Here is a 17,296-nt window from a genome sequence, read left to right as displayed (position 1 = left end):
CGGAAAGTGCCCTGCCCACTGCACTGTTGCTCTGACGCCCTCGTCTTTTCCTAAGGCTCCTCACTCTGTGCTCCAGGAAACTCAAGAGAAAATCTATAGGGAATTGGGCCAGAGACCTAGTACAGTAGATAGTACACTTGCCTGGCACGCAGCTGACATGGGTTCAGTCCCCAGTGCCCCAGGTGGTTCCCGTGATCCCTGAGCACAGAGCCAGGAGTAAGCCCTGAGAATTGCTGAGGGTGGCAAAAAAAAAGAAGAAGAAGAAGAAGATCTATGAAGAATTGGTGTTAACTTCCCATTGTACAGTGAGAAGCAGCGGCTCCAACTTTTTAAACTGTGACCCCCAAAATTTTAGACTGAGTTTGAAATTTTCTCTCCATTTAACTTCTTTTGTGAAATAATGGTAGTTTGAATAAGTAAAATTAACTGGATAATCAATACTAATGGAGAACATGATTCTCTCCGACTTGAAGTCCAAGATTCTCTATTTTTATAAGTTCCCACTGATTCTTATGTAACTGATATGAGTTCTGGCATACGGGGGAGCTGCTCACAGGTGTTTCCCAATCGCAGTACCTGCAGGTAGATGATTGACCTCTCTACATTTTGATTTTGGCCGCTGGTCTATCTCTGAACACACCCAGCTAACAGAGAAAAGAGTATGATCAGGAAGTGTTTTCGGGCCAGAGAAAAGGGCCGGAGGAGAAGCTCGTGCCTTGCCTGTGGCCTGGTCCTTGCCCGCCCCACGTTTGCCTCCTTCAGGCCTTCGCGCCACCAGGGGTGTCTGCTGAGCACAGAACCAGGAGTAGTCCCTGGGACAGTGTGAGCACCGCCAGTGTGGCCCAAATACCTAAAGATAAATAAGCAAAAATTTTTAAGGTGCTCTAGTGGCAAGGGACATCAGCTTAAAGTGTGAAAACTAAAGGAGGGGGAGTCCAAGAAGATTCTGCAGCGGGTAAGGTGTTTGCCGTGCATGTGACTGACCAGGATTCAGCCCCCAGTGCCATGTATGGTCTCTTGAGTCTGCCAGGAGTGATCCCTGAGCACAGAGCCAGAAGTAAGCAAGCCAGGAGCACCTCCAGGTATGAACCCAATAACTAAAAACAAAACATAAAAACCTGGGCTGGAGCGATAGCACAGCGGGTAGGGCGTTCGCCTTGCACACAGCCAACATGGCCGACACAGGTTCGATTCCCAGCATCCCATATGGTCCCCCGAGCACCGCCAGGAGTAATTCCTGAGTGCATGAGCCAGGAGTAACCCCTGAGCATCGCCGGGTGTGACCCAAATAAAGCAAAAAAAAAAAAAAAAAAAAAAACATAAAAACCAAAGACAAGGCTGGATGTGACGGCATTAGAGCACTTGACTTGGTTGTGTGAGGCCCTGTACCAGACTTTTTGTGGAGAGGGAGGGAGGGAGGGAGAGAGAGAGTGAGAGAGAGACAGAGAGACAGAGAGACAGAGAGAGACAGAGAGAGTCCTCTATCACCAGTTTGTAAAGGGATTAATTTTTTTTTTCTTTTTGGGTCACACCCGGCGATGCTCAGGGGTTGCTCCTGGCTCTGCACTCAGGAGTTACTCCTGGCGGTGCTCGGGGGACCCTATGGGATGCTGGGAATCGAACCCGGGTTGGCTGCGTGCAAGGCAAACGCCCTACCCGCTGTGCTATTGCTCCAGCCCTGATTAAAATATTTTTCAGTACAGTTTTAAAATATTTTTCTGTTGTTGAACAATTAAGGTAGAAACTCTCTGAGGATGAACAATAATATTACCAATAAAAAGACTATACTAATTTTTATTATTCTAAACTAGTCCATGTCTCACTGGTAGTCAGATTCTTAGAACCATCTTCTTTCCTTTCCAAAATACGTTATAGCTTGTAGCTTTTTGTATATTTTGCTTTCCAAACTTTCTAAAAGTTTGTTATTCCGAGGGCTCTCTAAAAACTCCTCTGACACCCTGTCCCTGCCTGTAAGTCTCTGTTGGGGTTTTTTTGTTTGTTTTTTAAAGTGATCCGAATTTCATTTTGCTGCCTCACAAAGGAGCATTTGCAGCTGAGCTCTGGTCTGCGTAAATACGGAACCGAGGCAGCCAGAGGGAATTGGAGGCCGAGGGAGGCCAAGGGACAGACGAAACTTGCTTCCACCAGACTGGTCCGTCCCGCCTCCCCTCCCTATCTTCAGCTGATGCTCCTGATCTGCCAGGCGCCGGGTGTCATTTGGGAGGGGGAGACCCTCCCCCCAAGCGGCTCTGCTTCCCTCCCGGCCACAGGTCTCTCCAGCCCAGCCTACTCCGAGCACTGGCGGGCGAAGGCGGCGCACGGTGGACGAAGACCCTGATGAGCGGCGCCAGCGCTTTCTGGAGCGTAACCGGGCTGCGGCGTCGCGCTGTCGTCAGAAGCGGAAGCTGTGGGTGTCGTCCCTCGAGAAGAAGGCCGAGGAACTCACTTCCCAGAACATTCAGCTCAGTGTAAGTGGGGTCCTGATGCTTCGGAAGATTGCTGAGTCCGGGAACTGGAACTGAGTCAGAAGCCGAGGGGCAGTGGGAGGTGGTGACCCTGCGGATCGGGACGGGGATTTGTCCCAGGAAGACGGCAAGCAGGAATCTCGGAACAGTCGGAGCCTCTTTTCCGGGAAGTGGGGAAGTTACTCACCGTCTGCTTCCTCCCAGTCTGCTACTCGAGTGAGTCATCCTAGACTCTCTGGGCGAAGCAAATTAGACGGAGCACCCCAAGGGGCTCTCTTGAATCATGAGCGTCTGGCCGGGTTTATGGAACCTCCTGGAGGAAAATGTATTTGGCCAGGACAACAAAAGCAGGAAGCTATCTCGAGGCCTAGCCTGGCGTGTGGAAAATCTGCCTCTTTCCTCACCTGCTTTCCTCTGCTGCTATTGTTGTCATGTCCAGAGTCACACACAGTGGTTGTGGCGTGCCAGAGATCATTTGTGGCCCTGGGGTCCCAGTGACAGTGTCATTTGATGATACGGATAGATGGCAAGAACTAGCATGCTCGCTACCCTCTTTGCAGGTACTCTGCCACTGAGCTATCCCAGGCCCCTAAAGCCATTTTGAAAATGAGATGATGGGGGCAGGGGGGGGCGGAGCGATAATACAGCAGGTAGGGCGTTTGCCTTGCATGTGGCTGACACGTGTTCAATCTCCAGCATCCCGTATGGTCCCCCAAGCACTGCTGGGAGTGATTCTTGAGGGCAGAGCCAGGAGTCAGCCCTGAGCATTGTTGGGTGTGACCCAAAAAGAAAAGAAAAGAAAAAGAAAGAAAGAAAGAAAGAAAGAAAGAAAGGAGGAAAGGAGGAAAGAAGGAAAAATGAGATGATGGGCTGGAGAGCTGATACAGCAGGGGCAGGGCACACGTCTGGCAGCCCATCTGGTTCCCCGGAACAACAGCAGGAGTGATTCCTGGGTGCAGAGCCACAAGTAACCCCTGAGCATCACCAGATGTGGGGGGAAAAAAACCAAAAACCTATGAGGTAGGACTGTGACTCTGGCAGAACCCAGGCCTTGCAGAAGTAAGGACACAAGTTTCAGAGTCTGATGCCAGCCTTGCCCACGTCGAGTGTGTGGTCTGCAGCGTTGCCATCAGCAAGTGTGTGGCCCCGAGTCCTCACAGCAGGAACAGCAAAGAAGCAGGAGGGGAAAGAAAAATAAAATAGTGGGACAGTACAGCGAGTAGGGTGCTTGCCTTGCATGTGGCCGGCCCGGGTTCTGTCCCCAGCATCCCATAGGGTTCCCCGAGCACCGCCAGGAGTCATTCCTGAGTGCAGAATAAGAAGTAATCCCTGAGCATTGCTGAAGGTGCCCCCAAATTTAATTAATTTAGTTAAATAGTGGGCCAGAAAGATGGCGCAGGGGGTAGGGTACTTGTCTTGTGTAAGGCCAACTGGGGTCCTATCCCCAGCACTGCACGTATTCACTGAGCCCTCCCACAAGTGATCCGTGAGCACAGAGCCAGGAGTAAGCCCTGAGCACCACTGGGTGTGGCCCAAACCCTCCCCTGCCAAAAAAAAGGGAAAAAAGAAGAGGACTGAGAATAATCCCTTGGTTTCTTTTTTTCCTTTCTTTCTTTTTGGGTCACACCTGGCAATGCACAGGGGTTACTCCTGGGGACCATATGGGATGCTGGGAATCGAACCCGGTCGGCCGCGTGCAAGGCAAACGCCCTCCCCGCTGTGCTGTCGCTCCAGCCCCTCCTTAGTTTCTCAATGTTCTTTTCCGTCTTTCCTGCTCAGAACGAAGTCACATTGCTACGCAATGAGGTGGCCCAGCTGAAACAGCTGCTGTTAGCGCACAAAGACTGCCCGGTCACCGCACTACAGAAGAAGACTCAAGGCTACTTAGGTGAGTGGCGCCCATCCTCGGCAGTGTCTGTCAGTGGCCGGCACTGCACGGAAGGCCTCATCCAGTCCCATTCTGGATCTGGAGGGAGGGTCCACACTGACACGGAGCAGCCTTGGGTGGAAGGATAATAAAGGATTTAGAAGCGCCAGGGAAGTGGCTCGGGGCTGTGGCACATGCCCCGCGTGTGGGGGACCTGGGTCCCATCCCTGGCCAGCGAAAGAGGAAACAAGGAGGAGATGTTGACAGCAGGTTTAATTTAGATCAGATGGTCTTTCGTTGGTTGGTTTTTGGACCACTCCTGGCAGTGCTCCAGCTTCCTCCTGGCTGTGTGTTCCGGGATCACTCCTGGAGGGGCAGGGGGACTTTATGTGGTGCTGGGGATCAAACCCCCCGTGGCTGTGAGCAAGGACAGCGCCCTCCCCGCTCTGCTGTTGCTGCAGCACGGGTCAGAAGGCCGTAATAAGCGGCCGGATCGAAGGGGCTAGCCTTCACTTAGCTGGCGGGGTACTGTCAGCAGGAGGAGCGGCAGCCGCAAGACCCAGACTGGGCTGTGCCGAGCGTCCTGGAGCGTCTGGGAGGCGAGTGTGACTGGACCGGAGACCCCTTGGACCTGAGCTAGGGAAGCCACAGGAGCCACGGGAACGTTCGTGGAGGGCCTGTTCAGTTTCGATTCTCCACCAGAACCAGTTCTGGGCAGAGTGGTGGCATGACTTATCTGACCCATGGTTTTTTGGGTTTGGTTTTTTTTGTTAATTGTTTGCTTTTGTTGGGTTTGGTTTTGGGGCCTTCCCCAGTGGTTTAGAGTGGGATGGGGGATTTCTCCTGGCTTTGTACTCAGCAGTCAGTTGCTCCCAGCAGTACTCAGGTGGTACTGGGGGTGTGACCCCCCCCAAATAAATAAAGAAGTCAGAACCGAACCCTGAGGTGTTCCGGTATTTCGAGGTAAGAGTGATGAGAAGAAATCCCTTCAAAAAGGACCGAGAATGAGGGCCAGAGAGAGAGAGCAACAGGTAAAGTGCTTGCCCTGCACACAGCCGACCCGGGTTCCATCTGCCATCCCATACTGTCTCCTGAGCACTGCCAGGAGTAATGCCTGGGTACAGGAGTAACCCTGGAGCGTTGTCAGGTGTGCCCCCTTCCCCTGCAAAAAAAAAAATAAATAAACTGATAGTACGCAACAAAGAAAGTAGGATGAAAACCAGCTCCAGGGCCCAGAGAGAGAGCACAGGATCATGGTCAGGATTTAAGGCACTTGCTTGCAGCTGAGCTGGGTTCAGTCCCCAGCACCACATGTGCTGAGCACGGCCAGGGTTCACTCACCAGCACAGAACCGGGAACAGCCCCTGAGCACTGGTGGCTATGGCCCCAAACCCCTCCACCGCCCCCAGAAATGTCTCAGGGGGCCAGAGAGACAGCAAAAATAAGGAGGGGTGGGCAGAGAGATGGTACAGGGAGTCAAGCACTCGCCTTCCTGATCCAGTGGCTGATCCAGCAGCACCTGATCCCGGGAACAGCCCCCGCGGATCCTCTTGGGTAGGGCCACCCCGGACGGAAATGGAGTGTAGTGATTCGGAGCCTCTTGATGGAGTCAGGAAGTTAAGGACTATCCGTAGGAAATCTGTCTGTACCAAGTTTTCTGCTTGGTCCCCGTAAGAACTCAGGGCCAAATAATACAGAGATTAAGGGGCTTGTCTCGCTCGCGGCCGCAGCTCCAACGCCATTATGGTCCCCAAACACCACCAGGTGTGTCCCCCCGAGGGATGGCCCCTGAGCGCTGCCGGATGTCGCCCCCAAACAAGGAACAAAAACAAAGGACTCAGGTGGTCCATTCATTAAACATCAAATTTATTGAACATTAAATTAAACTAACTTATTTTGTTCCTGCTGTACGGTACAGACATCTGGGTAAGTACTTGACACAAGACCGATGAGCTCCTGGCCCTGCCTGAGAGAGATCACGGGGAGCTGAAGGAATCAGCCTGTGAGTGAAGTCAGCCGTTAGCAGCGGGCCCTGGGGCTGGGCGCTTCCTGCCGAAGGACAGGGCTCCTGCTTCATTCCTGCTGGCACAGGAGGATGCTCAGTTATCGAGGAAGAAAAGGCTCGCGTGAAGGCACAAGCATTAGTTAATTTGCCAAACGTAACAAGGTTCCAGAGCACAGGTCATACGTGAATTCCGAGAGAAGACTTGGGCATTCATCAGTCAGGAGGTCAGCGAGAAGGGGAGGGCATTTGCCTTGCACGCGGCCGACCCGGGTTCGATTCCCAGCATCCCGTATGGTCCCCTGAGCACCACCAGGGGTAATTCCTGAGTGCAGAGCCAGGAGTCAGCCCTGTGCATCACCAGATGTGACCCAAAAAAGCAAAAAAAAATAATCTGCTATGGGAAGTTTGTCCTTAATCCACACATCCACAAAGCAGGAGCGGAGCAGTAGTACAGCGGGGAGGGAGCTTGCCTTGCACGCAGCTGACCCGGGTTCCATCCCCAGCACCCTATAAGGTCCCCCAAGCTCTACCAGGAGTCAGCCCTGCGCACCCCTGGGTGTGGCCCCCAAAATAAAAAAAATTCAAAGAAGCAGCCGTGAAGGCTGTTATCTGGTGCGACTAAAGTGCTTGACTGGCGAGTGGGTTGGATTCGCCTTCGTCTGCAGCTCAGCTCTTGGTTTTGCAGCAGTGAGATGTTGTTGTCCCCATAGGCGGAGCAGTGTAGCTCATAGGACAGGTTTGAATTATTAATGCATAAACGCGTAGCCAGTTGAAAATCGGGAGGGCCTAGCAGAGCTCTTTGCAATTGGTTGTGTTAACTGAACCTTGGCCGAGGACTGGTCACTTGTGGTTTTTATGCAGTTGGAGCTTGATATCATCCGGCTTTTCTTTGGTGTAGCTACGTGCTAAAGGAACATAACAAGTAAGGGATCGATTGAATTCTTGTAGCGGTTCATCAAAAGGATAGCTAAAGGGGCTGGAGCAGTAGCACAGCGGGTAGGGCGTTTACCTTGCACGCGGCCGACCAGGGTTCGATCCCCAGCATCCCATATGGTCCCCCGAGCACCGCCAGGGGTCACTCCTGAGCGCAGAGCCAGGAGTAACCCCTGAGCATCGCCGGGTGTGACCCGAAAAGCGAAAAAGCAAAAACAAACAAAAAAGAACTGCTGAGAAGAGATGTATTTCAGACCACCTCTGACAACATCAATAGTAGTGCAGCAGTAAGGACAAGGGGCTGCCCAGAGACCAGGAGGCCAGGGAGGGTGATGATCATGTTGGAAACTCGTGTCACTGGGACGGAGAAATTCACGCAGGCCTAGTTCCTGGTCGCCTGCTCGGAAACTCCCGTTTCTCCCTTCATTCATGGCTCAGCAGTCAGGACTCTGGAAGTTCGCCCCTCGGCGCAGCGGGATTCCGTGTGTCCTGGGCTCCGTGGGTGCGGTGGCGAGTGTGGAGCTGTCGGTTTCCGGTTTCCGTTGTTCTGACCACTTGTCTCTGCCTTTGCCCGCCCTCCCGGCAGAAAGCCCCAAGGAGAGCTCAGAGCCGACGGGGTCTCCAGCTCCCGTGATCCAGCACAGCTCCGCCACGGCCCCCAGCAACGGCCTCAGCGTCCGCTCCGCAGCTGAGGCGGTGGCCACCTCGGTCCTCACGCAGATGGCCAGCCAAAGGACAGAACTGGGCATGCCCATACAGTCGCACGTGATCATGACCCCACAGTCCCAGTCTGCGGGCAGATGATGTCTCCCCTGCAGGAGAGGTCCCCGGCCGGAGCTCGCCCGCCCCAGAGTCAAGCGAGACGTCATCCTGTCCCTCCCCTCTGCCTCGGACGCGGCAGCACGGAGGGGAGTGTGTGTGTTGTGAGTAACGGACAGAGGTGGGGCTTTTCTCTGTAGCCTCAGGTCATGTATGTTGACCCCTGTCCTAGGAGCCCCCAGCCCAGAGCCACGTAGATCATCCCCCAGAGTGGGGGTTTCTCTCGTCCCCCCGTAGCCAAAGGCCTTTCCAGACGGTTCGAACAATCACCCCGGCCCCAGGCGCGCGGACCTGTCTCTAACACTAACCCTGGCACTTCGCGGTTTGGGGTTTCTCGGGTCCCTCCCTTCTGGCTGTCACCTTCTCGAACCTGAGCAGCACGCCGCTTCCTGCTAGGCAGAGGGGGGCCAGAGTTGCCGGCATCATCACCCGCCGCCCCTCAGACTCAGGACTCGGCCTTCCAGTACCTGCTCTTTTATCCCTGTCCCCGTTCTAAATACGAGCTAAAGCGTTCACTTACGCAGAATGCACGTTACCTTTGACATACGAAGTCGCAGTATTTTCGGCTCTTCTATAAACCTTCTCCCTCCCTGCTAGCAGACCCCCTTTTCCCCCCATAAAAACCCACACACGCACAGGGCTGGAGTGACAGCACAGCGGGAAGGGCATTTGCCTGGCACTCGGCCCCCCGGGTTTGATCCCTGAGTACCACGAGGAGTGCAGAGCCCAGAGGAAGCCCTGAGCACAGCCAGCGGTGCCCAAACCACCCCCCACAACACCACCACCAAAAAGAAGAAATGCCCACGCCAAAAAAACAACAAGGACCTCCATAAAGGTGAAAAGAGAGAGGAACCCCCAGGGAGGCGGGGGTCCTTTTTCCTGTACTTCCTGAGCTGTTGGGCAGCTCGCCTTGTCCCTGGAGTTTTCCCAGTGCCTTGGGGGGTGCTCTCACCCCCCACCTGGGTAACCTTGACTTGTGGCCTTAGTAAATACGGCTTGATGGTGGGAAGGGAAGGAGCGCCGCTCTGACGCCAGTCTAGCGCCTCCTTCTGCTCAGCGGGCAGGTAGAAACGGTGTATCTTAAAACTCACATCAGGTTACTGGGTTGATTTTTCAATGTTCTATGAGTTTACTGGCCAAAGCATCATCTTCCTTCTGGCCGTCTTGTCACTCTTGCCGCCCCCCTTCATCTCCCGTCTTCTCTGCTCTGACTGGTTCGTTGCAAGAGGTGGCCCGCAGGGCTGAAATGCGCCTTTGCACATCCGAGCCCCAGGCCCCCTCACTGGCAGTGCAGGGAGTGGTCTGGGCAGTGAGCGGAGAATCACTCCCGAGGACCTTCCGGTGTGCCCACCCCTCCCCGACCCCGCTCCCGCAAGAGACAACACAGAAACTAAAACTAGATCCACTCCTCCCGGGAGCCCCCCTCCGGGGACCGCGCCCTCCTCCCATCTCAGCATCGTATTTTTCTGTCTTTTTCTCCGAGCCCATAAAGGGCCTTGCATTCACGAGTGTCCCCCATCCTCTGAATCTGCTTCTACTTTTCTTTTCCCTTTCTTTCTTGTATTTGGTTCATTTGGTTCGGTCTTTATTTGGTTTGGGGGTTCTGTGGCTCCCCCCGGCTCAGGGGTCGCTCCCAGTCGTGTGACGATTCGAACCCAGGCCCTCACACACGCAAGGCAAGTGCCCTGCCGCGGAGCCACGTCTGCCCGCTCGGCCTCCTCCTCCAGGCTCCCAGCGGACCGCAGAAGCCCCACCGGCTGCCGTTTCCTCGGCTGTCTCTGCAGTGCCTCACCATGGTCCGGCAGGAGACCTCTTTGGCGCCTAGGCAGGTCCTGCGTGGGCTTCTTGAGTTGGACCAGGGGCAGGGGCAGGAGAGGGACAGCTTTGATTTCCACCCAAGAGCCCTTCTGGCCGAAGTTCTGGCCTGTCTGGGAAGCGGGCGGCTGCCCGTCAGCCGTTCTTCCTGTGAGAGTTGGGTTGCGGTGAGAAGAGCCCATCTTGCACGTCCCTCTCTTCCCCTCTGCGACTTCCCTTCCTTGGGCTCTGCACTATGCAGTTCCTATCAGGGCCTAGGAAGCGACCGGAAGCCAGAGCCTGTGGGTCCCTAGGTCCGCTTGACCCGTCTTCAGGATGAAACCCTTGCGGTGCCCAGAACCACCTTCTGCCCAAGCCAAAAATGCCCTCTCGCGCACAAGCAGAGTAACTGCCGCCTTCATTTCTCATTTTGTCTTCTCGGCTGACGGTCAAAGGGAAGTGGAGATTGTTCTGGGCTGTGACCACCCCACCTCTTCCGAGTGGTACTGGTGAGCAGTCCGGTAACAGGGTCTCCTGGGTTGGTTTTTTGTTTCCTCTCCTGCTTCCAGAGCCAGTGTGGAGCAGGCCAAGCCCGGTGGGCAAGAACAGGTTTCCCATCCCGAGGTCATTCAAGACGAGCAGCCGGCAGGGGTTGCGGTAGAAATAGTCCAGCGGTCGGTCATGTGGCCAGCGTGGGCTCCATCCCCAGCACGCCATAGGGCCCTCGAGCCCCAAGGGCAGATTCCTGGTCCCAGTGTCGGGAGCAAGCCCTGAGCGTAGACGCATGTGTCTTAAAAAGGGCACTTGCCTTGCACACAGCCACCCGGCGTCCGACCCCCAGCACCCGCTATGGACCTCAGCCCCCAAGCACCGCCAGGAGTGTGATTCCTGAACACAGAGCCTGGAGTCAGCCCTGAGCACTGTCAGGCGTGACCCCCCAAACCAAACCGAACCAACAAAGATTCGCCGCTGGCACAGCGGATGGCCGGCTCACAGGCTCCACACGCCACACATCACCGCTGTCACCTGCTCTCAGGGCTTCTCAGGCTCTTTCTGGGGACTCTCTTGTGCTTTGGGTGCTTTTGATGTTGTCAGATTTTTTTACTTATTGTCTTGATTTTCCACTGGGAGCCCAACAGTCAGGTGATCTTTCAGGTCAAGCGTCCTATCGCTGGCTGCACATGTGCCCTGCCCTGTGCGTGGCCTTGGAGGAAGCCGCAGGGGACCTGCCGGTGTCCCTGTGTGGGCCACTCACTTGCGGAAAGGGGTCCGCGTCACTCCGGAGCCCCCGCGTATAGTTCTCAGGGGTCCTTTGGCATTTTCGTCATGGGGACTCCTACCAGGGGCCTGGATGAGGGGCCCAGCCAGAACCTTAGTAGGTCGGAGCAATACAAGAAAAGGGCAGGACCAGGGAGGCAGTCCAGTCGGCTCTTCCGCTGACCCTCGGCCTCCCTAAGACGACGGTGTTCACTCACCCTGAGTGCTCGTCGTCATGGAGAGCGACCGTTTCCTCTCTAGTGCCGCCAGCCAAGTGCCTGCTCTCTCCGCTCCAACTTCCAGGCCCTTGCGGGTCAGACCGAACATAGACGGTCACTTGGCCCTTCCTCAGACCGATCCGGGGGCGGAGGGGAGACACTTGCCAATGGAGCAGGAAGTATACGCGCCTCGGCACTTTTCCAAGGGAACGCGGGACCCAGGCTTCACCCAAAATCCCAGCTGCCCGACGCACAAGCCTGAGCCCTCGGACAGCGCATTGGGCAACTGCTTTGCATGCTGCTGGCCCGGGTTCGACCCCAGATCCCACGGTTCCCCTGAGCACGGCCAGGTGTGACACAAAAAGAACCCTGGCTGGGAGTTGGAAAGTTGGAAACGACCTTCCCCGGGCCTTCTAGCAAGGCCTGGAAGAGTAGAGTCTCCCGTGCGACTCCCCGAGTCTGGCTCCCTGCCGCCCGCGCCCCAGACCCCACGCACACTCTCTCAGTGGTGGGGGGGTGCGGGCCGCTGCCTTTCCTCTGCCGTCCCCCCAGCACAGCCCCCCGGTGGGTGGCGTGCTTGACCAGACCCGGACCTTCTCCGAGCTCGACCTGCCAAGCAGCGTCCGAACCTTCCTCCCAGTGTGAGGCTCCCCGCTCCCCTCCGGGAGGCCCCTCTAACGGTGCTAGCCCTGAAAGAGCTCTCTCCCCAGAGTTGCCTCTCTCTTTCCACACATCCTTCCCATCCCTGAATCGTTACTTCCCATTGATATTGTACAGTGCATACACAGGAAGGAAATGTATCTTTATAATTTCATAGCCCGTGTAATTTCATAACCAGCATAGAACCCAGGACTCCTACCTGTGGCGCGTATGCCTTTGTTGAAACGCTCTTTCTGCTTTCTTTAGACGTTTGTTTGACCGGGGCGGAGGGAGGAAGGCGAGACCCGAGGACCCTAAGGCAGATGAGAGGGACTCCCCCCCACACAGCCCTCTCTCAGACCCGCACACCCCCTCCCCCCAGCGTGGAACCCATGTGTCTGCACACAGGAGTGTACCCGCCCCGGGCCCTGCCCCCAAGCCGGTGACCAGGTGGGAATGAACTGGCCTGGACTTTGGCCACATTCCCGCCCTCGGTACTAGTTCATGCCTCTTTCTTTGTAAAATCCTAGTCCGGCACGAGAAGGGCAGGTGGACTCAGGCGGCGAAGGCGTCTTTCTTTTTCTAGTGGGGGCCTCCAGCACAGAGCTGGCTGAGAAATGTCCCTGAGGGACGTTTCTCCCGACTGAGGGCCGTGGACCTGAGCGCTGTCCACCATTGGCACCGTCCTTTGGGAACTTGTCGGAAATGTGTATTGGAGCCCCACTCCAGACCTACCGAGTGAGACGTTCTGGGGGCGGGCTCTAACAAGCACTCCGGATTTGAGGCCCAAGGCCTCAGGGGCATCCTGGGAAACGGTCGTAGGGAGTCTGACGTTTTCGAATGCCACCCTCTGCCTTAGCACTAACATTGTTTCTTATTTCCTCTGGTCCCCCCCTCCGCTACCGTTAGAACAACAACCAACAGCGTTCATCTGCCGTCTGCGTCTGCCTTCCGCACCTTTCTAAACTCCGTCCTGTATTCTGGAGGGCATTGTCCCCCGTCTGCTCTCCAGAACGGTCTTTGAATGGTCTGTGTTACCGGAAGACCAGCTAGAGCTTTAACTGAACACACACACACACACACACACACACACACACACACACACTATCATTAGCACGCTCTCTCTCTATCTCTTTCTCTCTGTGTCTCTCTCTCTCTCCCCTCACTCCACCCCCATCAGGCCGGGAGGACCTGACATGAGCCTCTGGCCTCAGTGGAGGCTGCAGCCTCCTCCTGACAGTCTCCGTTGAGAAGAAAGCCGCGTGTCCTTCCGGTTGTACCTTTGTTCCCCTGCATCTCTCTGGCACGTAGCAGCTCCTCTCGTTCGCATCAAGGAACTCGATTCTGTGTCTGGGCCTCCCCTGGTCCACAGTGTGTGTGTGGGGGTGTGGGGGGGGGGTCCTGATCGGTGGGGGGAGGCAGTGCTGCAGGCTGTTTGGTCACAAAACCACCCCCTCCCTCTCTCCCTCCCTCCCTCCCCCCCACCCCCCAGCCAGCGCGACCCCTGTGAGCAGGCTCTCACAGGTCAGGGCTGAGGCAGAAGCTTCGCGCTCTCCTCCCCGACGTCCCCTCCCTGTCGCGGCCACTTAGCAGTTACTCCCCGGCCAGGCCTTCTCCCTCTCTCCCCGGCCCTGACATATATTGTGCCTTATTTATGCTGCAAATATAACATTAAACGATCAAGAGAAACGCTGTCCTGTCTGGTGCCTCAGTCCTCCGGTCCAAAGGTCTCCCTGTCCCATCTCTCCGGAGCTCACGGGGGCCGCGGAGTCTGATCTTCCTCGCTGGTAGGGGGTCTAAGGAATCAGCCTGCCAGCAGAGAAGGAGAGGGTCCTGCTCCCTCCTTTTTACGCAGGGAAGGGAAGGCCTGCGAGGGAGAGGTGGTCTGTGTGGGTCACAGAACACAGCGGAGGCCAGGAACAGGGGCTCTGAGGGCGAGAGCACTTGCCAGAGAGTCTTGTGCTTTTCTGGGGGGATATTTTTTTAATATCTGTTTTACACTCAGCAGGCCTGGAGGACGCCCCAGCAACACTTGGGGACTGTGCAGTGCTGGGGGTTGCCCGGGGCTCTGGCCCTGGATGTGACCAGTGAGATTTTTGCTCTGAGAAACGGCTCTGAGGGCCTTTTCCATTGACTTTAAGGAGTGGGTCTAAGGAGTCGGCCTGCCAGTGTCCTGTCCCCGACTTCTTCGCAACCATCCAAAATGAAACAAAACAAACAAACAAACAAAAACAGCCCGCAAGAAGTTCCTGCATGCCTGGGGAAAGCCCACAGACACACAGGGAGAATGGGAAGCTTCCATTTCTGTGCGCTGTGGGTTTGGAAATAAGGGGTGGGGGCTGGAGCGATAGTACAGCGGGTCATGCCTTGCACACAGTTGACCTGGGTCCAATCCCCAGGATCCCATATGGTCCCTCGAACACCGCCAGGAGTCATGCCTGAGTGCAGAACCAGGAGTAACCCCTGAGCATCGCCAGGTGTGACCCAAAAAGTGAAAGGAAAAAAAGGAAATAAGGGGTGTCATTTGTTTAGAAACAAGGAAGAGATGGTTCATAAGATAAACAAGGGGCTGAAGCAAGAGTACAGCAGGGAGGGCGCTTGTCTTGCATGTGGCCCACCCAGGTTCTATCCCCAGCACCCCATATGGTCCCCGATGCCCATCTGGAGTAGTACCTGAGTATCCAATCATGAGTAACTCTTGAGCACTGCTGGGTGTGACCCAACATTTAAAAATAAAAAAAGGTAAAACAGGTAATACTTAGGAACCTCATGGAAGAGAAGGGTAGGACAGTCCCTACTGACTTCTGAAAAAATTTTTCTTCTTCTGGGGCTGGCACAATAGCATAGCAGGTAGGGTGTTTGCCTTGCACGCGGCCAACCAGGGTTCGATTCCCAGCATCCTATGTGGTCCCCTGAGCACTGCCAGGGGTAATTCCTGAGCGTAGAGCCAGGAGGAACCCCTGTGCATCGCCGGGTGTGACCCAAAAAGAAAAAAAAAGAAAAAATTTTCTTCTTTGAAGTAAAACAGATTTTATTTAAAGGGTTTTGAAGGGGAGGAGCGAGAGAAAGTGTGAGAGGGTAGGATCAGGTGTCCAAGAGAGAGCACGGGCTTCTCCAAGGGCGGAGAGAGCCCCGACACACACCCCAGCATTAGGTAGAAAAGCATGAAAGTCCCCATCTCAAGAGGGGAGACGTGGGCGGCATGTGTGCTTGGCCATGCGGCCACAAGCAGCACATGTGCCTTTTTTTTTTAAATTTTTGAGTTTTCTTTTTATAAAGTTTGTCCACAGTAATCGATTACATTCAGTATTTCAACACCAATCCCACCACCATTGCACCTTCCCGCTACCTTTATTTCGAATTTTCCCACCACCACTCACTCTTGCCTGCCACAGGCAGATGCTAAATAATTTACTTTGTTTTGCTTGTTATGACTAGCAGGAGATGTTGTGTGGCCACTTTTGTGGCCTCCTGCTCCTGGAATTCTAAAATTTTAAATAATTGGGGTCCAGAGACCTCTCTGCAGCAAGCTGATCGGTTCCAAAATTCATTTGGGAGTCTCTGTGTCAAGGCCATTAATGTGTTTAATTTGGCACCAGTTTGTGGGCGTGACAGCCAGGACCCCGAAGGGACAGGGAGGCGGGGAGGAGTGGCCCAGCCCTGATCCTTTGAGGCCTGGAGTTTTTAGTCACTGGTCCCGCATACCTGGGCTTTTCATTGGGTTCTGGAAGTTCGAGATGGCTAGGATTCACTTGGGGCAGATGGAGGGACAACACCTGCTCCCGTTTGAGGCATCCCGGTAAAATCAGCCTGGCGCAAGGTCCAGGGACAGATGTCTCTGGACCAGGCGAGCCACTCGGTTCCAAGATTCATTTGTGAGTCTCCGGATCATGGCCGTTAATGCCCTGCTGATTTCTCACCTCTGTGTCTTCACCGTGTTGATCATCATCCACAGTGAGGATGGTGAGCCGGGCTGAAGAACTTGACCCGGATTTGGCAGGTTCCCAGAGTTCTCAGCAGGAGAAAAGCGATCCTCAATCTGTTTTTGGCTGGTGACGGGTACAGTGGACACCAGTAGAAACCCAAGTTTCATCAGGAGGGTGAGGATGGCAGTGGCCTTCACTGCGCCAAGGTGGGGAGCCCAAGGGGGCCCAGAGAAAGATAAATCAGCCCAAGAGGGGCCAGAGCGATAGTACAGCGGGGAGGGCGTTGGCCTTGCATGCAGCCAACCCAGGTTCGATCCCGGGCATCCCATATGGTCCCGCCGCATTGCCAGGAGTAATTCCTGAGTGCAGAGCCAGGAATAACCCCCGAGCATCGCTGGATGTGACCCAAGAAGGAAAAAAAAAAAAGTAGCCCACTTAGGCCAGCCCTTCCGACTGCAGCCTCAGGAGCAGACCACTTGTAACTGCTGCCGAGAGAGTTCCGAGGGACCAGCCATAGGGCGGGCTTGGGAGTGTTTCCTGAGCACCTGCTGTAGGGTCTGTAGGATGCTGGGTGCTTCACACTCATTCACTGTTCACGGGAATCGCTAGAGCTGGAGTCCTTGACTCATTTTATTGATGAACCCCGGTTTGGGGACACTTACGCAAGGCACAGAGTGAAGTACAAGAACTGAGAGTGTCGCTGAGTTGTCTGAGCCCCGAGCACCTTGGAGTGACTCCCCACCTGCTGCTCTGTACTTGTCAGGCAAGGATAGACAGCTGGGCAGGGAACATTTCCAGCAGAAAGAAGCTTCTTCCCCGGCCCTTCATGCTCCCTCTTACAAAGAAGCAGTGAGAACCAGAGAGAGAGAGAGAATACAAGGGCCCAGGTGCTTGCCTTGCAGGAAGCTGAGCCCAGTTCAACCTCCAGCACCAGGATAAGGGTCTTGCAAGCAACTCCAGGAGTAATCTCCGAGACAGCCAGAAGTCCTGAGCACTGCTGGGGGTGGCCCCAGAACAAAAACAATGATGGGTCAGAGATAGTACAGCAGGTAAGGTTCCTCCCTTACATGGGTTCAATCCCCGACACTCCATGGGGCCCCAGAGTTCAGTTAAGAGTGACCTCCTGAGCGCACAGCCAGGAGTAAGCCCTGAGCTCTGTCTTGTGTGGCCCAAAAACCAAAACAAATAGATAAAAGGCAAGGATCAGAGAGGCGAGACAGTCAAGGGGACAGGGCCCTGGCCTGGCACAGAGCTGGCCTGGGTTTGGTTCTTGGTATCACAAATCCCATCGATTTGCTCGAGCAGGCCCAGTAACATCTCCATTGTGAGACTTGTTACTGTTTTGAGCATGTCGAATACGTCACAGGTAGCTT

At 55.0% G+C, this 17,296-nt stretch overlaps 1 protein-coding gene across 1 annotated transcript in view; it reads left to right on the top strand.

Annotated features, from left to right (window-relative positions):
• LOC130029201 (cyclic AMP-dependent transcription factor ATF-7) overlaps positions 1-8,350 on the top strand; it is a 114,830-nt gene extending 106,480 nt beyond the window's left edge. Inside the window, exons 10-12 of the mRNA XM_056120114.1 lie at positions 2,271-2,468; positions 4,245-4,353; positions 7,857-8,350. Of these exons, the coding sequence (XP_055976089.1) occupies positions 2,271-2,468; positions 4,245-4,353; positions 7,857-8,074 (525 nt within the window). The 3' untranslated portion in view covers positions 8,075-8,350. The remainder of the gene's footprint in view (positions 1-2,270; positions 2,469-4,244; positions 4,354-7,856) is intronic.
• The last annotated feature ends 8,946 nt before the right edge of the window (positions 8,351-17,296 follow it).

The sequence above is a fragment of the Sorex fumeus genome, unplaced genomic scaffold, assembly GCF_029834395.1.
Source record: "Sorex fumeus unplaced genomic scaffold, SorFum_2.1 ptg000042l, whole genome shotgun sequence".
NCBI lineage: Eukaryota > Metazoa > Chordata > Mammalia > Eulipotyphla > Soricidae > Sorex > Sorex fumeus.
The sequence above is the reverse complement of the archived record's forward strand: the minus strand, read 5'-3'. Positions and strand labels throughout refer to the sequence as shown.